The following is a 20,873-nucleotide window of genomic DNA, read 5'->3' on the forward strand; positions in this document are numbered from 1 at the left end:
GGACATAAAAAGTGTAAAAAAAATAAAAAATATAAAAATGTTAAAAAGTTAATTATATATTATATACATACATATACACACACCATACATACTAGAGTATAAGCAGAGTTTTTCAGCACGATTTTTGGTGCTGAAAACCCCCCCCCCTCGGCTTATACTTGAGTGAACTCTCCGCCCTCAGTGGTCTTCAACCTGCGGACCTCCAGATGTTTCAAAACTACAACTAGTTGTAGTTTTGAAACCTCTGGAGGTCTGCAGGTTGAAGACCACTGCGGCCTTCGACATCATCCAGCCCCCCTCCCCCTCTCACCCCCTTTAGCTCTGTACTCACCTCCGCTCGGCGTAACATTAGGGTGCGCTGGTCCGGTGCTGCAGGACTGTCCGGTGGGGAGGTCGTCCGGTGGGATAGTGGTTCCGGGCTGCCATCTTCACCGTGGGGCCTCTTCTCCGCGCTTCGGGCCCGGCCCCGGAATAGTCACGTTGCCTTGACGACGACGCAGAGGGACGTTCATTACCAATGTCCCTCTGCGTCGTCGTCAAGGCAACGCCTCTATTTCAGGCCCGAAGCGCGGAGAAGAGGCCCCCCCGGTGAAGATGGCAGCCCGGAACCACTATCCCACCGGACGACCTCCCCACCGGTCAGTCCTGCAGCACCGGACCAGCGCACCCTAACATCCCATCGAGCGGAGGTGAGTACAGAACTAAAGGGGGTGAGAGGGGGGGGGGGCTGGATGATGTCTGGATGTCCCGAGCTTGCTGGGAGTTGTAGTTTTGAAACATCTGGAGGTCCGCAGGTTGAAGACCACTGTATCAGACATTGACAAGCGGTGATGATGAAGGGGGAGGGGGGCTGATGACATGTGGTGATGATGACAAGGGGATGATGAAGGGGGTGTGTGGGATGATGACAAGGGGGTGTGGGATGATGACAAGGGGATGATGAACGGGGGGTGTGGGATGATGACAAGGGGATGATGAAGGGGGGGTGTGGGATGATGACAAGGGGATGATGAAGGGGGGATGATGACAGGCAGTGATGATGAAGGGGGATGATGACAGGGTGATGATGATGAGGGTGTTAATGACGGGGGTCTGGATGATGACAGGGGGGGGGATGATGTATTTCCCACCCTAGGCTTATACTCGAGTCAATAACTTTTCCTTGGATTTTGGGGTGAAATTAGGGGCCTCGGCTTATATTCGGTTCGGCTTATACTCGAGTATATACGGTATATAAGAAAAAAAAAAGGGAGAAATGCCCCCCCCCCCCCCCTCAATAAAAATGGAAATTGTCCCTTTTTCCCCATTTTACCCCCAAAAAGCGTAACAAAATGTTTATTTTTATTTTTTATAAACATACTTGGTATCGCCACGTGCGTAAATGTCCGAACTATCAAAATATGTTAATGAACCCGTATGGTGAACGGCATAAACGTAAAAAAAATAAAAAATGCTGCTTTTCTGTCACATTTTATTCCAAAAAAAAATTATAGAAAGTGATCTAAAAGTTTTATATATGCAAATGTTGTATCAATAAAAAGTACAGATGACTGCGCAAAAAATGAGCCCTCATACCACCCCATATACGGAAACATTTTAAAGTTATAAGTAGTCAAAATAGGGCAATTTTATATTACTGATTTTGTACAAAAAGTTTGAGATTTTTATAGGTAGTACAAAAATACAAAAAGTATCTAGCCATGGGTATCATTTTAATTATATTGACCCACAGAATAAAGAACATGTCATTTTTACCGTAAAGTGTACAGTGTAAAAACAAAATCCTCCAAAATGTGCAAAATTGTGGTTTTCATTTAAAATTTGCTCCCTTAAAAATGTATTATTTGGGTCCGCCATAAATTTTTTAGTAAAATGAGAGGTTTTGTTACAAAGTACAATTGGTCACGCAAAAAACACCCCTTATGTGGGTCTGTAGATGGAAATATAAAAAAATGAGTTATGGGTTTTAGAAGGAGAGGAGGAAAAAACAAAAAACACAAAAATAAAATTGGCCTGGTCCTTAACCCCTTAAGGACTCAGCCCATTTTGGCCTTAAGGACTTAAGGACAATTAAATTTTTACGTTTTCATTTTTTCCTCCTCGCCTTCTAAAAATCATAACTCTTTTATATTTTCATCCACAGACTAGTATGAGGGCTTGTTTTTTGCGCGACCAGTTGTCCTTTGTAATGACATCACTCATTATATCATAAAATGTATAGCGCAACCAAAAAACACTATTTTTGTGGGGAAATTAAAACGAAAAACGCAATTTTGCAAATTTTGGAAGGTTTCGTTTTCACGCCGTACAATTTATGGTAAAAATGACGTGTGTTCTTTATTCTGAGGGTCAATACGATTAAAATGATACCCATTATTACATACTTTTATATTATTGTTGTGCTTAAAAAAAATCACAAACTTTTTAACCAAATTAGTACGTTTATAATCCCTTTATTTTGATGACCTCTAACTTTTTTATTTTTCCGTATAAGCGGTGGTATGGGGGCTCATTTTTTGCGGCATGATCTGTACTTTTTTTTGATACCACATTTGCATATAAAAAACTTTTAATTAATGTTTTATAATTTTTTTTTAATAAAATGTATTAAAAAAGTAGGAATTTTGGACTTTTTTTTTTTTCGTTCACGCCGTTCACCGTACGGGATCATTAACATTTTATTTTAATAGTTCGGACATTTACGCACGCGGCGATACCAAATATTTCTATAAAAAAAAATTACGCTTTTTGGGGGTAAAATAGGAAAAAACGGACGTTTTACTTTTTAATTGGGGGAGGGGATTTTTCACTTTTTTTTAACTTTTACATTTTTTTTTTTACACTTGAATAGTCCCCATAGGGGACTATTCATAGCAATACCATGATTGCTAATACTGATCTGTTCTATGTATAGGATATAGAACAGATCAGTATTATCGGTCATCTTCTGCTCTGATCTGCTCGATCACAGACCAGAGCAGGAGACGCCGGGAGCCGGACGGAGGAAGGAGAGGGGACCTCCGTGCGGCGTTATGAATGATCGGATCCCCGCAGCAGCGCTGCGGGCGATTCGATCATTCATTCAAATCGCGCACTGCCGCAGATGCCGGGATCTGTATTGATCCCGGCATCTGAGGGGTTAATGGCGGACGCCCGCGATCAGCAGCCGGGATCAGCCGCGCATGACACGGGCATCGCTCCGATGCCCGCGGTTATGCACAGGACGTAAATGTACGTCCTGGTGCGTTAAGTACAACCTCACCAGGACGTACATTTACGTCCTGCGTCCTTAAGGGGTTAAAGGGTAGCTCCCACCATCCTATTTTTTATTTTTTTTGCTAGCCCGTTCCCCCCCCCACCCCACCACGGCACTAGCCACGATTGATTGAGCTGTATGAAGGCTTAATAAATGAGAGCTGATCGCAAGGTTAGCTTGTGCAAAAAGGCTTTCACTCCGTCTTTCTCTGCTGTGTATTACAAGATGCAGCTTCAGGGTACGTTCACATGCGCGGATCTTCACAGCATATTTAGCTGCGGATCTGCTGGTGAAGGCCCGCTCTATGCTGTCTTTACATGTGCCTGCTGGTAGCGGCAATACGCCGCTACGAGCAGAGACACTGCAGCGATGTGCACGGCGTACTCGCACATCGCGGCCACTCTCCCTGCTCCGAGCTAGGCAGAGAGATCCCACGATGTGAGAGTATACTGCAACTCGCACATCTCAGTGTGTCAGCGCATAGCGGTGTATTGCCGCTACCAGCAGGTACATGTAAAGAGAGCATAGAGCGGGCCTTCACCAGCGGATCTGCAGCGTAAAATACGCTGTAAATCCGCGCATGTGAATGTACCCTCAAATGGCTTGTCCCAGTCTCCTGAGAATCACACGGAGAATCCTAACTGGGGAAACATTCTGAAGCTGGACTTCTAGCAGATCACTTCCCCCTGTCTCTTGCTTGTGGTTGATCCATTTCTTCTAGTCAACTCTTACAAGAAGGATAAAAGGGAGAGCAGCACTTCATAAAATACACTGGAAATGTTGAGTTATAGTACTTTTGTTATTAAAGGCTACAAGTTCTATGTCACCGAGTTTTGTCACTTGTTTGGTTCATTGTCACTGAATTCTATCACTTGTGTGTTCCATTCAGCACATGCTGTCCTTTGATAGGACTACGAGCAGATCAAGTGCAGTGTGTTAAGACTAAAAACTGTAAAATACAGTGTCAGAACCCGTAGAGTTAATCGGTTCTGAAGTTTCTTTTGGTTGCTGGGCTACGCCTAGCTATCTGGGCTGGTCAGTTGAACTTGATGAGAGCATCTGTGTGTTGCCTATATAAGCCTGCAGTATGGTCTCATACGAAAGAGGTTCTCCAGTAGCTAGCATTTGTATCTGTAATCCAGATCATCTGGTATTTTTAACTTCTTGGCTTGGCATTCTAACTTTCCTCCCGTTTTTGCGACTTGGCACCTTTGACCTTTCCTGGTACAGACTCGGCTAGTTGACTGACTATTGTGTCTGTTTAGTATGATTTCTGTTAGTTTGAGTGCTTCTTGACTGTTGACAGTGACTCTCATCACTTACTTAGGAAGAGACCGTCACTGTAGTTGTCGATCCGCTGTTTAGGGCGGATAGGCAAGTAGGCAGAGTCAGAGGGAGTGGGTGAGACCAGGGCTGCACTCCTTCCCTGCCCATACATGGCAAACAGAGCAGAAGACCACAATGTGGCAGATAGATATAACTAGGCACATCAAAAAAACAGGTATACACCAGGGACTCTACATTACATAACCAATGTCAGAAGAATGCAGGTAACACCTCAAGGACCTTCATCTATGTGGAAAGCATGGTGCCACAACCCCTGTTCCACCTGGTGAGGTTGCAGCTGGTTTCAGGTGATAAAGGAATAGATGGGGGAGCCATGCAAACTTGGCATGTGAAATACAGGCATGATAAAACATCTCTTGATCACACAAGGGTGTGGAAATTAAAAAAAAAAAATCAAGCAAACCACAAATGACTTGTTCAAGGGACTAAAATGGGACCACAATGCAATGACAAACTTCTGATACACAAAGATATCCACTCATCCAGTAGGTAGGCAGGTAGGGCTGCCCTAGTATGTAAATAAGGACCCTTATAGATATGTTCCCCCAGTTGGTAGGCAGGTAGGGCTCCCCCAGTATGTAGACAGAGCCCCAGAGAGATATGTCCCCCATCAGGTGGTAGGATTTCCACAACCCTGTAAATGCTATTTTATAAACATATAAAGCCATTCCGCTCTGACGTAGGCTTGGTATGCCTGTGGGGGACGTGACTTTATTGTCCCCATCCTTCTCTTTGAAATATTAGCTAGTGTCAGCTAGACGCTTAGCTTTGGAAATTCTGTGCTTAAAGTTAACATTTAGTGCTACTCAGTTTTGTTTACTAAACCTTAACCTTAAAGGGATACTCAGCTGAAAAAAATCTCATCTCCTTTCCAAAAGGATAGGGGATAACAGGGGTGTGGAAATTTTATAAAAAAAACTACTCGTCCACGGGACTAAAATGGAGCAAAGTCTACTTGTCCCTCATGACGATCCACTTGTCCTGGCCAATTTTCGCTTTTACGCTCTAGCTTTTTCCTCGTCGCCCTATAATAGCCATAACTACCTACTATAAGGATACCTTTTAATTTTTCAATAACATTCTCTGAACCAAAAAAAAAAAAAAAAAAAAAAATTATATTACATATATTTAGGGAAGTGATATTGAAATCGTAAAAGATAATTTTGCAGATTTGGTGGTTTTCTTTTCTACGCCATTTACCTTGTGGTTGACGTCATATTTTACTTATTCTGGACTTTTTCAAATTTTTTTAATTGCCATTTTTTAACCCCTGTAGCTTTATTTTTTTTCCACATACCAGGCTGTATGAGGGCTCATTTTTTGCGCCATAATCTGTTTTTTTGTATCGGTACCATTTTGGTATTGATCTGACTTTTTAATCGCTTTTTAACTTTTTTTTCTGGGATATTATTAAAAATTGCAAATCTGTGGTTTGGTATTTTTTTTTTATACATTTACCGTACGGGATACATAATGTTATATTTTAATAGGTTGTGCAATTACGCACGAAGCGATACCAAATATGTTTATTTTTATTATGTTTACACCCCCTTTACGTTTATATAGGAAAAGGGGGTGATTTGAACTTTTAACATGGAAGGGGTTAATGCAGCGGTCTTCAAAACTGTGGCCCTCCAGATGATGCAAAACTACAACTCCCAGCATGCCCGGACAGCCAACGGCTGTCCTGGCATGCTGGGAATTGTAGTTTTGTAACATCTGGAGGGCCACAGTTTGAAGACCACTGGGTTAATGTGTGTCTTTCAAACTTTTATTAAAACACTTTATTACACTTATAGGAGGAATCAGATTCCTCAGACAGATGATTAGAGTTCTATTGAACTCTATTAATCTGTGAGGTCTGTGATCCATTGATAGAGCCTAGTCCAGCCAGGATCTATCAATGACAGTGGGACAGCAGGGAACAGAGGTAAGCCCTCCGGCTACCTCTATAGTGGATCGCTCCCCCCCCCCCCCCCCCCCCCCCCCGCGATCCACCCCACTAGCCCACCAGGGAGCTTACACATGTCCCTTTAGACGCCGCTGTCAGCTTTGACAGCGGCAATCTAAAGGGTTAATAGCCAGCCGCGGCGATCGCCGCATGCTGGCTATTAGCAGCGGCCCGCAGCTACTGAGAACAACCGGGGGCTGCAGAGTATGGAGCGGGCACGAGTCCGGAGCCCGCTCCATACTCCCCTGTGAGCGCCGCAAGCATCTCCCCGTGCAGACGTGCCTCCTCCCCTCAGCTCTCCGAAGCTACAGCTGGGGGGAGTGAAGGAAGAGGACGCAGGTCTGTACGGGGAGCAAGAAGCCACGCCCCCTCATCTCCCCCCCCCGTACGTCTGCAGAGCAGGGGAGAGAAGACAAATACACAGCTTCTTATCTCCCCTGCTCTGCTTCGGAGGACACAGGTTTTTACAGCCAGGGGCTGCAGAGTATGGAGCGGGCAGGAGTCGGGAGCCCGCTCCATACAGTCTGCAGAGGTCCTGGCGACTTGTCAGGTCCGGCCCTGCTTAGGCTAAGGGCCGGACAAATTCACCTGCCCGGTACTCAAAACTGCTTGTCCCGGGCGTTGGGCGATAGGAATTCCACATCGCTGCTGATAAGATGTCTGACTGCAGGGTGCCCCCACGATCTCCGGCGCGGCACCCTAGTTATCCGTGCACGGAGAGAACTCTGCTCCGTGTCCCAGATGACTACAGCTGCCACACTCCCCTCCATTCAAGCTTCCGTGTTCCGGATGCCGCTGCTGCCGGCCTGGAGATCGCAGGGGTCCCCAGCGGTAGGAGCCCCGCGATCAGACATCTTAAACCTTTAACAGGGGTGTGGAAAAAATTATTATAATAATTTCTTGTCCACTTGGTGCTCTGCACCCAACTCGCCACTGCTGCCACTGGCAGCGCTGGTGGGCATAACAGACACCCCCGGGGTTGAGAGGGTGAACACGCTGACGGGCAGGAGCGCCTAATGCAGCAAGACAGGGAGCACTGCGACAGATACTCCAGAGCACCTAGGTGTGGACATATGTGCACGCGACGAGTGACATGACCGCACGTGCCTAGGTTTGTATGCCGACGTCCTGCGCGGCTGCAACATACAGCTGCGGTCTATAGGAGTTTAGTAATGGGGTAAGACTGACTACCCAGTCATATGTGAATTCCCCTGACATTTAGCTCTGCTTGCCTGAAGCACGGCCTAATGCCTGAAGAATTCACCTGCCCCACACCAAGATCAGTTTTTAAGGCACTATAAAAGGACACTACAGTGCCTTCGCATAACTCTGATTTCATAAAGCGTTTTCTTTTAGTAAGATTCTGAGCACTGCTTTCAGGAGAGAATATGTCTGTATACAGAGCACCTGACTCCATCTGTACGTTAGAATGTGGAGGCCATGCAGGTTCATATGAAAAAGATGGTCAGCTTCCAAACGCTGCCGTGTACAGGAGACCTATTGGGGATCTAGCAGTCTGGCATCAATGGTTGTTGCAGAACAGACTCATGAACCTACTAGGGCGGCCTATTACAATTACATACAAAAATAAAACACTGAAAACATCTTGACTTTTTACTTTACTGTTGTGAAAGGTCACTGTATGTCGAGTTTTAACAAATATCCGCACCTCACTACACATTACATGATGTACAGGATCTGTAACGTACTTCTGAATGACATTTTGCAAGCTCAACATCATTCCCAGTTCGCTTCTCATCTTCTCTCTGTTGGCGCGGCATTCTGCCAAATATCGCAAAGCCTGCAGTGAAAAAAAACATATATGAAATAACAGAACTACTGGGGTATTTAACCCCTTAAGGACTGGGCCATTTTTCATTTTTGCACACTATTTCCTCCTCACCTTCTAAAAATCATAACACTTAAAATTTTGCACCTACAGACCCATATGAGGGCTTTTTTTTTTTTTTTTTTGCACCACTAATATCACTTTGTAATTAAATCAATCATTTCACTACAAATTCTACGGGGAAATGCTATTTTGTAATTTTGGGGACTTTCAATTATACGCAGTGGACTTTTCTGTAAAAATGACACCTTCTCTTTATTCTGTAGTTCCGTACGTTTACAAGAATATCTAATGTATACAGTCATGGCCGTAAATGTTGGCACCCCTGAAATTTTTCAACAAAATTAAGTATTTCTCACAGAAAAGGATTGTAGTAACACATGTTTTGCTATACACACACACACGTTTATTCCATTTGTGTGTATTGGAACTAAACCAAAAAAGGGAAAAAAATAAACAATGTCACACCAAAATCCAAAAATGGACTGGACAAAATTATTGGCACCCTTTCAAAATTGTGGATAAATAAGATTGTTTCTAGCATGTGATGCTCCTTTAAAACTCACCTTGGGCAAGTAACAGGTGTGGGCAATACAAAAATCACACCTGAAAGCAGATAGAAAGGAGAGACGTTCACTTTGTCTTTGCATTGTGTGTCTGTGTGTATGGACAACAGAAAGATGAGAAGAGAACTGTCTGAGGACTTGAGAACCAAAATTGTGGAAAAATATCAACAATCTCAGTCCATCTCCAGAGATCTAGATTTGCCTTTGTCCACAGTGCGCAACATTATCAAGAAGTTAGCAACTCATGGCACTGTAGCTAATCTCCCTGGGCGTGGACGGAAGAGAAAAATTTATGAAAGGTGTCAACGCAGCATAGTCCGGATGGTGGATAAGCAGCCCCAAACAAGTTCCAAAGATATTCAAGCTGCCTGCAGGCTCAGTGAGCATCGGTGTCAGCGCAAACTATCCGTTGACATTTAAATGAAATGGAACGCTATGGCAGGAGACCCAGGAGGACCCAACTGCTGACACAGAAACATAAAAAGCAAGACTACATTTTGCCAAAATCCTTCTGGGAAAATGTCTTGTGGACAGAAGACCAAGATAGAGCTTTTTAGTAAAGCACATCATTCTACTGTTTACCGAAAATGGAATGAGGCCTACAGAGAAAAGAACATAGTACCTACAGTGAAATATGGTGGAGGTTCAATGATGTTTTGCTGCATCTGGCACTGGGTGCCTTGAATGTGTACAAGACATCATGAAGTCTGAGGATTACCAATGGATTTTGGGTCGCACTGTACAGCTCAGTGTCAGAAAGCTGGGTTTGCGTCCGAGATCTTGGGTCTCCCAGCAGGACAATGACCCCAAACGTAGGTCAAAAAGCACCCAGAAATGGATGTTAAAGCGCTGGAGAGTTCTGAAGTGGCCAGCAATGAGTCCAGATATAAATCCCATTAAACACCTGGGGAGAGAGATTTTAAGCCCTTAAGGGCCAAGCCCATTTTAACCTTAAGGACCAGGCCAATTTTATTTTTGCGTTTTCGTTTTTTCCTCCTCGCATTCTAAAATCGATAACTCTTTTATATTTCGATTTACAGACCCATATAAGGGCTTGCTTTTTGAATGATCAATTGTACTTTGCAATGAAACCTCTCATTTTACCATAAAATGCATGGCGAACCCCAAAAATTTTTTATTTTAGGGAGAAATTTAAATGAAAACCACAATTTTGCACAGTTTGGAGGGTTTCGTTTTCACACTGAACACTTTACGGTAAAAATGACATGTGTTCTTTATTCTGTGAGTCAATACAATTAAAATGATACCCATGGCTAGATACTTTTATATTTTTGTACCGCTTAAAAAAAATCTAAAACTTTTTGTACTAAATCAGTAATCTAAAATCGCCCTATTTTGACCACCTATAAATCTTTCATTTTTCCGAATATAGGGCGGTATGAGGACAAATTTTTGGTGCCATCATCTGTTCTTTTTATCAATACCACATAAAACTTTTAGAATTTTTTTTAAATAAATTTATTTGGGGAATAAAATGTGACTAAAAAGCTGCATTTTTTTTTAATTTTTTTTTTGGTTTATGCCGTTCACCATACGGGATCATTAACATTATATTTTGATAGTTCGGACATTTACGCACGTGGCGATACAAAATAGGTTTATAAAAAAAAAATTTTACTTTTTATTTTTACATTTTTCAACTATTTTTTTTAAACGCTTTATGTCCCCATAGGGGACTATCTATAGCAATCATTTGATTGCTAATACTGTTCAGCACTGATCAGTATAATCGGTGGTCTTCTGCTCCAGTCTGCTCGATCTCAGACCAGAGTAGGAGACGCCGGGAGATGGACGGAGGCAGGTGAGGGGACCCCCGTCCGCCATTACAGATGATTGGATCCCCACGACAGCGCTGCGAGCGATCCAATCATCTATTTTAACATGCGCACTGCCGCAGATGCCGTGATCTGTATTGATCACGGAATCTGAGGGGTTAATGGCAGACATCCGCACGATCGCGGATGTCGGCCATTACTGGCACCCTTCCAATAAGAGAGACCTGGAGCAGTTTGCAAAGGAAGAGTGGTCCAACATTCCGACAGAGGGGTAAGAAGCTTATTGATGGTTATAGGAAGCGACCGATTTCAGTTATTTTTTCCAAAGCGTGTGCAACCAAATATTAAGTTATGGGTGGCAATAATTTTGTTCAGACCATTTTTGGAGTTTGGTAAGGACATTATGTCCAAATTTGATTCCTTCCCTCCCTTGTTTGGTTTAGTTCCAAGACACAAAGGGAATAAACATGTGTATAGCAAAACATGTGTTACTGCAATCCTTTTCTGTGAGAAATACTTCATTTTCTTGAAAAAATATCAGGGGTGCCAACAATTATGGCCATGACTGTATACACTGCTCAAAAAATTAAATAAAAAGGGAACACTAAGATAACACATCCTAGATCTTAATGAATGAACTAATCGTATGAAATACTTTGGTCTAAACATAGATGAATATGCTGACAACAAAATCACACAAAAATGATCCATGGAAATCAAATTTATCAACCCATGGAGGTCTGGATATGGAGTCACACTCAAAATCAAAGTGGAAAACAAAACTACAGGCTGATCCAACTTTGATGTAATGTCCTTAAAAACAAGTCAACATGAGGCTTAGTAGTGTGTGTGTGTGTGTGTGTGTGTGTGTGTGTGTGTCCTCCACGTGACCGTATGACCTCCCTACAATGCCTGGGCATGCTCCTGATGAGGTGGAGGATGGTCTCCTGAGTAATGTCCTCCCAGACTTGGACTAAAGCATCAGCCAACTCCTGGACAGTCTTTGGTGCAACGTGGTGTTGGTGGATGGAGCAAGACATGAAGTCCCAGATGTGCTCAATCGGATTCAGGTCTGGGGAACAGGTGGGCCAGTCCATAGCATCAATGCCTTCCTCTTGCAGGAACTGCTGACACACTCCAGCCACATGAGGTCTAGCATTGTCTTGCATTAGAAGGAACCCAGGGCCAACCGCACCAGCATATGGTCTCACAAGGGGTCTGAGGATCTCATCTTTGTACCTAATGGCAGTCAGGCTACCTCTGGCAAGCACATGGAGGGCTGTGCGGCCCCCCCAAAGAAATGCCACCCCACACCATTACTGATCCACCGCTAAACCGGTCATGCTGGAGGATTTTGCAGGCAGCAGAAGGTTCTCCACGGTGTCTCCAGACTTTGTCACCTCTGTCAAATGTGCTCAGTGTGAACCTGCTTTCATATGTGAAGAGCAGAGGGTGCCAGTGGCGAATTTGCCAATCTTGGTGTTCTCTGGCAAATGCCAAACATCCTGCACGGTGTTGGGCTGTAAGCACAACCCCCATCTGAGGACGTCAGGCCCTCATACCACCCTCTTGGAGTCTGTTTCTGACCGTTTGAGTGGACACATGCACATTTGTGGCCTGCTGGAGGTCATTTTGCAGGGCTCTGGTAGTGCTCCTGTTCCTCCTTGCACAAAGGCGGAGGTAGCGGTCCTGCTGCTGGGTTGTTGCCCTCCTACGGCCTACTCCACGTCTCCTGATGTATTGGCCTCTCTCCTGTTAGCGCCTCCAGCAAAACCTTCTTGCCACAGCCCGCATTGATGTGCCATCCTGGATGAGCTGCACTACCTGAGCCACTTGTGTGGGTTGTAGACTCAGTCTCATGCGACCACTAGATTGAAAGCACCGCCAGCATTCAAAAGCGACCAAAACATCAGCCACGAAGCATAGGAACTGAGAAGTGGTCGGTGGTCTCCATCTGCAGAACCACTCCTTTATTAGGGGGTGTTTTGCTAATTGCTTATAATTTCCACCTGTTGTCTGTTCCATTTGCACAACAGCATGTGAAATTGATTGTCAATCAGTTTTGCTTCCTGAGTGGACAGTGTGATTTCACAGAAGTGTGATTGACTTGGAGTTACATTGTGTAAAGTGTTCCCTTTATTTTTTTTGAGCAGTGTAGCTTTTATTTTACTTTACTACCTAAAAATAATTATAACTACATGCATCAAAATTTGAATGTTTAAAATAGGCATATTCTGAACTCTATAACTTTTTTATTTTTCCATATATGGGGATGTGATATATGGGGATGTGTGAGGGCTCATCTGAAGTTTTTATCGGTACCATTTTTGTTTTGATGGGACTTTTTGATTACTTTGGGGGGGTTGGTCATCCACTAGACTGGACCACCAGGGAGTGTTTAAAGTGTACCTGTCGACGACAACAAATTTTTTTATATTAGTATAGATTATACAATTACATGTATATTTGTAATATAAGTTGGTTAAAAATGTTGTATATTTTTGGGTGAAAAAATGCTGTCTCTCCAGCTATTGCCTGTGTGCCTCTATGAGAAGTCCAATACAGGAAGTGTGGGCAGGATAAGCGGGGCTCTGGACAGTCTACTGGCTTGTCAATCATCCTTATGTCCTCAGTGCACAGAGCCTTGCCTGTCCTCAGCGCACAGAGCCCTGCCTGTCCTCAGCGCACAGAGCCCTGCCTATCCACCTTCACTTCCTGTATTTGGACTCCTCATAGAGACACACAGGCAATAGCTGTAGGGACAAAAATATACATATTTTTTAACCAATGTATATTACAAATATACATATAATGGTATTATCTACATTATATAAAAAGTATTTGTTGACGACAGGTACACTTTAAATGTCCCTTTGGATGCTGCCGTCAACTTTGACAGTTGCGATCTAAAGGGTTAATAGCCAGCTGCAGCAATCATCGCATGTCGGCTATTAATGGCAGCCCCCAGCTACAGGAATCAGCTGGGGGCCGGCCGGTATGGCGCGGGCTCTAGTCAGGAGCCCACGCCATACACTGCTTGCCATTGTAGGACAAGCCGGATCATCCTTAGACAGCAACTAGTTAAGTAAAATGCAGAACAGAATCTTAACAATCCACAAAGTATAACAATTCAATGTAATGGAGTCATTTATAACAGACTGAATAATATAACCCCCTACAGAATATTATAAGAACAGTAGAAACAGTAACAAGGCTGTAGGCCAAGTGCCTTTATACAGGAAGTGTCCAGAGCAGGAGCAAATCCCCATAGCAAACCTCTCCTGCTCTGGACAGAAGTGGCAGCAGAGAGCACTGTGCCAGGCTGAAAAGACTACACAACTTCCTGCCTGCTGGGCATACAACAGCTGATAAGTACTGGAAGGAAGAAGAATCCCCTGTGTAAATGGGGAATGTGATGTCACAATTATGAAATTAAAGGGATTCGTCAACGATCCAGAGATAGTTTGTGTGGCCCGGCCTTTATTGGATTAAGCAATATATAGGCACATTAAACAAGCATCAATCATGGAGATCAGTGATTGTCAATGCACAGCCCTTGGCATATCTAAAAGGCCTTTACCTGGACTTTCACTTGTTAAACAGGTTATAGGTACCTAATCCTCTGACATGCCTTTGCTGGCTTATTGCTTTTGGACCTGGCTACTAGATTTGGTTAAGATTTGTTTGGGCCAGTCTTAAAGGGGTACTCCCGAGGAAAACTAAAGTTAAACAGATTTGTAAATTACTTCTATAAAAAAAAATTAAAAAAATCCTTCCAGTACTGATTAGCTGCTGAATACTACAGAGGAAATTATTTTCTTTTTGGAACATAGAGCTCTCTAATGAAATCACAAGCACAGTGCTCTCTGCTGACATCTCTGTCCATTTTAAGAACTGTCCAGAGTAGGAGAAAATCCCCATAGCAAACATATGCTGCTCTGGACAGCTCCTAAAATGGACAGAGATGTCAGCAGAGAGCACTGTGGTCATGATGTCAGCAGAGAGCTCTGTGTAAACAACCATTTCTGTTGTTTACAGACCCTAAAAAGTACTGGAAAGATTAAGATTTTTTAATAGAAGTAATTTACAAATCTGTAACTTTCTGGCACCAGTTGATTCTATATAAAAAAAAAAAAAAAGTTTTCCACGGGAGTACCCCTTTAAAGAGTCTCTGACATGTTGCACAGACCTGACTTGTAAAGTCTTTTGGAGTTTGCCTTCTGCAATCAGTCAGATCGAGCGGAAAGCTGGGGAGAGAAGCGCACAGCCACGTGCTTCATCACTTAAATGACTGACGCTTCAAAGGGGTACTCCGGTGGAAAACTTAAAAAAATAAAACATTTCCACCGGACTACCCCTTTAAAGAGTCACTGTCATTTAGATGATGAAGCACTTGGCTCTGCGCTTCTCTCCTCAGCTCGCCGCTCGATCTGACTGATTGGAGAAGGTAAACTCCAAAAGACTTTACAAGTCAGGTCTGTGCAACATGCAACATGTCAGAGACTCTTTAAAGGGGTACTCCCGTGGAAAACTTTTTTTTTTAGAATCAACTGGTGCCAGAAAGTTAAACAGATTTGTAAATTAGAAAAATGCAATGTAGCCCGGACCTTCTAGGTGAGTATAAAATGGATATGCAAGGATCGTGCTTCAATAATAATTATCATTTATTTATAAAAATAAAATTTCATCACTTCTCACAGGGCCCTTGTGAGAAGAGCATACATAATAAAAAGGCAACCTAACAAGGTATTAGGCAATAGTATTAAAATTAAAATTCTACACTTGGCATAGAGTATAGAGTAATAGAATAAAATAGCAAAGTAAGAGCTGTACCATACAAATATATTAGAAAATTGCTCTTCTAGATGTTTAGGGTAAATATGTCCCTTTTTTGGATACAGTGACAAACAGTCTGTATTGATAGCAATTGTTACCGGTCTGTCGATTGTAGCTCAGGCGGTGGATGTTGCTCCCGCAATAGCTAAGTGTCCGTAGTCTATACAGTCCACTGTGTGGTGCCTCCAATTATAAGCCTGGTCCAGTAGGGTCTGAGCGTGGTGGCAGTCGCTGTCGGATAAGGCGCTGGCAGGCGCCAAAGATCGTGATGGTGTCCGGGGACTGCTGGCGCTAGCGTGCGCTAAAGTTGATATTCCTCACCGCTTCATTAGTTGGAAAGCAGGACCATGTACTGGAAGGCTGGAGGTTCACCTCGTGGTGCCGGCGTCTGACGTCAGAGCCGGGATGGTTACAGCAGGATAGTTGCACCGGGATGATTGCGCCGGGATGGATCTGAACTGCTGGACCGGGTGAATAGCAAAGCGTGAGCACAAATGGTGGTACAGTTCATAGAATGTAACTGGCCATAGAATTTGGGCACAGTTTTGATACTGCTATGCCAGTAGATAAAGACTAGACGCGTTTCAGGGTTGTATGGTATAACCCTTTCCTCAGTAGTCATGACTACTGAGGAAAGGGTTATACCATACAACCCTGAAACGCGTCTAGTCTTTATCTACTGGCATAGCAGTATCAAAACTGTGCCCAAATTCTATGGCCAGTTACATTCTATGAACTGTACCACCATTTGTGCTCACGCTTTGCTATTCACCCGGTCCAGCAGTTCAGATCCATCCCGGCGCAATCATCCCGGTGCAACTATCCTGCTGTAACCATCCCGGCTCTGACGTCAGACGCCGGCACCACGAGGTGAACCTCCAGCCTTCCAGTACATGGTCCTGCTTTCCAACTAATGAAGCGGTGAGGAATATCAACTTTAGCGCACGCTAGCGCCAGCAGTCCCCGGACACCATCACGATCTTTGGCGCCTGCCAGCGCCTTATCCGACAGCGACTGCCACCACGCTCAGACCCTACTGGACCAGGCTTATAATTGGAGGCACCACACAGTGGACTGTATACACTACGGACACTTAGCTATTGCGGGAGCAACATCCACCGCCTGAGCTACAATCGACAGACCGGTAACAATTGCTATCAATACAGACTGTTTGTCACTGTATCCAAAAAAGGGACATATTTACCCTAAACATCTAGAAGAGCAATTTTCTAATATATTTGTATGGTACAGCTCTTACTTTGCTATTTTATTCTATTACTCTATACTCTATGCCAAGTGTAGAATTTTAATTTTAATACTATTGCCTAATACCTTGTTAGGTTGCCTTTTTATTATGTATGCTCTTCTCACAAGGGCCCTGTGAGAAGTGATGAAATTTTATTTTTATAAATAAATGATAATTATTATTGAAGCACGATCCTTGCATATCCATTTTATACTCATCTAGAAGGTCCGGGCTACATTGCATTTTTCTGGTTTCCCTTTTCTTAGCAATTAAGGTATAGTTGCTTGCCCTGTTTGACCTCGGTGCGTAATAGTTGTGAGCTGCACACATCCACATAGTCTTTTTCTTTTTAGATTTGTAAATTACTTCTATTAAAAAATATTTACCCTTCCAGTACTTTTTAGCAGCTGTATGCTACAAGGGAAATTATTTTGTTTTTTAATTTCTTTTTTGTCCTGCTCAGGATCTGTCCAGAGCAGGTGAAAATCCTTATAGCAAACCTATTCTGCTCTGGACAGTTCCTGACACGGACAGTGGTATCAGCAGAGAGCACTGTGTACATGACAAAAAAGAAATTCAAAAAGAAAATAATTTCCTTTGTAGCATACAGCTGCTAAAAAGTACAGGAAGGATAAAGATTTTTTAATAGAAGTAATTTACAAATCTGTTTAACTTTCTGGCATCAGTTCATTAAAAGAAAAAAAAAATACACGTTTTCCACTGGGAGTACCCCTTTAATATAGCCATTACAGTAAATGTGAATTATGAGTTCTGCTCTAACCTATACTTTAGGACAGTGATTCCCAACCAGGGTGCCTCCAGCTGTTGCAAAACTACAACTCCCAGCATGCATAGTTTTGCAACAGCTGGAGGCACCCTGTTTGGGAAACACTGCTTTAGGAGCATGACCTTGTGCAAAAAAATATGAGAAAGTTCTTAGTGCTGATCCTTCAAATAGATTTTCCTGTTTTTTTTTTTTTGTCTTTGTGTGTTTTATTTCAATGATTCCCTGACCTCACTGTGATGACAATACTCTATTCCCCAGTATACACATTTACTATTAGATGCCTGGAATTGCTGAGATAACAATGCTCTGCCCGCTGCATTCACAAATGTGCTTCCCTGGCAAGTCTCTGGCACATCAGAAATAAGCAGGCAGCAGTTTTACATTGTGTACAGTAAAAGTGGCCGGAAGGGTTCAGTCTGCCCCCGTTTTCTTTTCCCCGTTTAGGTTCCGTTGTTGCTGCTTGTAAACGGATTACAAACTGTTGTAAAATAATCCCATTAATGTCGATGGGATTTTTTTTTACAAATCCTTTCACATCCGTTTGCACCTGTCCATTTTTTCTTAGGGGAGAAAAGACCGTGCATGCAGTATTTTTTCTCCTGTCCAAAAAAAAAAAAAAAAAAACGGATACAGTAAATTTAATATTTAAGTCTATGGGAAACAGATGCACCTTTAATGTCATCCGTTTGCATCCGTTTTCTCAATCCGCGTTTACTTCTGAGCATGCTCAGAACAAAGAAAACATAAATATATATTTTTTGTTTATTAACTGAACAATAACGGATCTAAACAGATAACATCCGTTTGCATTCGTTTTTTGTCCGTTTTCTTTTTTAAAGTCAGTTTTTCTTTTGACGGGAGAAGAACGGGACGAGTCTAGACGGCCGTGTGAACGCAGCTTAACAGCTTTTTCTCCCCCAACTCTTCTAGACATGAGTGGTCAGCAGCCCTGATATATAACCCCACGATCAGCTACAAGACATATCTAATGCCGCTTATCTACTGGATATAAAATAATGAATATATACTGTAGGTACCTCCAAACCTATGCTCCCTGGTGATGCTAGAAGTCAGGCTGTACTACTACAGATGACTGCATACATGTCAGAATGGTTGGATGGTTCCTACAAATATCTCACACTGTTACTTTTAAAGGCATTTTCCTATTTTATGTAATTCAAGCTTAAACGGGCGCTGTTCGAATTAAAAACTTTTTATATGTTGTACATCTTGGCTAATCATTAACTTTTAAAAAAATTCTTCATAAAAAAAATTTGTATCACCTTCTTATAGAAATCATGGCATTATTAAAGGGGTACTCAGATGCTTAAACATCATATCCCCTATCCAAAGGGGGGATAAGATGCCTGATCGCGGGAGTCGCGCCGCTGGGGACCCCCGGGATCATGCACGCGGCACCCCGTTTGTAATCAGTGCCCGGAGCGTGTTCGCTCCAGGTCCCATTATGGTCGACCACAGGGCGGGGGCGTGTGACGTCACGCCTCCGCCCCCGTGTGAAGTCACGCTCCGCCCCTCAATGCAAGCCGACGGGAGGGGGCGTGATAGCTATCACGCCCCCTCCCGTTGGCCTTTCATTGAGGGGCGGAGCGTGACGTCACACGGGGGCGGAGGCGTGACGTCACACGCCGCCGGCCCTGCGGTCGCCGGTAATCAGTCCCGGAGCGAACACGCTCCGGGCACCGATTACAAACGGGGTGCCGCGTGCATGATCCCGGGGGTCCTAACGGGGGGACTCCCGCGATCAGGCATCTTATCCCCTATCCTTTGGATAGGGGATAAGATGTTTAAGCACCAGAGTACCCCTTTAAAAATAAATAAATAAATAAATAAAAAAAGAACCTGAAGAAGCTGAAGCACAGGCTGGGACAAGATCCTATAAGTGAAGACGGGATGGCGTTCCTCTGTGCTCACTCCTGTTTTGTTTGTCAGACTCCTGTCTGAAAACAGAGAGGAGGGGGTCACAGTGAATGGAGGAAGTGAAAGCATGGTGAGTAAGGGCAGGCTCATTGATCTCGTTGGACATGCCTCTTCCTGAGCAGTTCATGTTAGAATGAGTGAGCAGCAGACCAGAGGGATTTATGAGCCAAATACAGAAGCTAGACATATAAAGACATGTAAAAGAATCTGCATGACCTAGTAACATCTAGAAGCATTTTTTTTTGGGAGATTTGACAGGTAAGCTTTAAAGTGTCACAAGATAAAATTACCTGTCACAAGATAAAAAAAATAAATGAATAAAATGCTCCACATGCTTACTCAATCCTAGTTTTAACCCCTTAAGGACACAGCCCATTTTGACCTCAGGGACCAGACAAATTTTATTTTTGCATTTTAGTTTTTTCCTCCTCGCCTTCTAAAATCCATAACTCTGTTATATTTCCATCTACAGACCCATATAAGGACTTGTTTTTTGCGTGACCAATTGTACTTTGTAATGACACATCATTTTACCATAAAATGTATGGAGAACACTTTTCTAGTGAGGAAATTTAAATGAAAACCACAATTTTGGGTTGATTTTTCACACTGTACACTTTATGGTAAAAATTAAATACTAGGGATGTCCTTATACCGATACTGGAATCGGGAACGATACTTGACATTTGCACGAGTACTTATATTCGTGCAAATGTCCCCAATACCTCATCCGATACCTGCCGGCAGGGAGTCCGAACCGGCAGGTATCACGGAGGAGCGATTAGCCACCTGCACTCTCCGCTCCCGAGCAATGCAGCACACTCAGCAGCTGAGCGCACACCATATCCGGGACCCCCGCAATCAAAGTTGATTGAGGTGTCTAAAAGACCTGAGATGTACTGCTCAGGGATGCTGATCGGGATCACTGCTGTGTAATCGCAGTGTCCCGATCAGCTGCGAGGCCGGCCGGAGGTCCCTTACCCTGCTCCGTGCGTCCGAAAAAAGGTGAACATTTATTTATTTTAATTTTTTTTAAACATTTGAATTAACCCCTTCGCAATAAAAAAAATATATATTTTTTAAATATAAAAAAGGCCCTCATAAAAAATAAAAATAAATAAATAAACACCCGCCGCTGAAGGACCGCTACATGCTGCCTTTAAATGTGCCTGCTAGGAGCGGCAATAGGACACATGAACGGCTATGAACAGACACACTAAATCGATGTGCGAGTCGCCACACATGTGCAGTGTACTCGCACACTTGGTATCAGCGAGTACTTAAGAAAAAGTATCGGTACT

At 43.3% G+C, this 20,873-nt stretch overlaps 1 protein-coding gene across 1 annotated transcript in view; it reads right to left on the minus strand.

Annotated features, from left to right (window-relative positions):
* ARMC1 (armadillo repeat containing 1) overlaps positions 1 to 20,873 on the minus strand; it is a 75,286-nt gene that overhangs the window by 26,028 nt on the left and 28,385 nt on the right. The window contains exon 3 of the mRNA XM_056523011.1: positions 8,264 to 8,355. Within this exon, the coding sequence (XP_056378986.1) occupies positions 8,264 to 8,355 (92 nt within the window). The remainder of the gene's footprint in view (positions 1 to 8,263; positions 8,356 to 20,873) is intronic.

This window comes from Hyla sarda, chromosome 5 (genome assembly GCF_029499605.1).
Source record: "Hyla sarda isolate aHylSar1 chromosome 5, aHylSar1.hap1, whole genome shotgun sequence".
Classification (NCBI taxonomy): Eukaryota; Metazoa; Chordata; class Amphibia; order Anura; family Hylidae; genus Hyla; species Hyla sarda.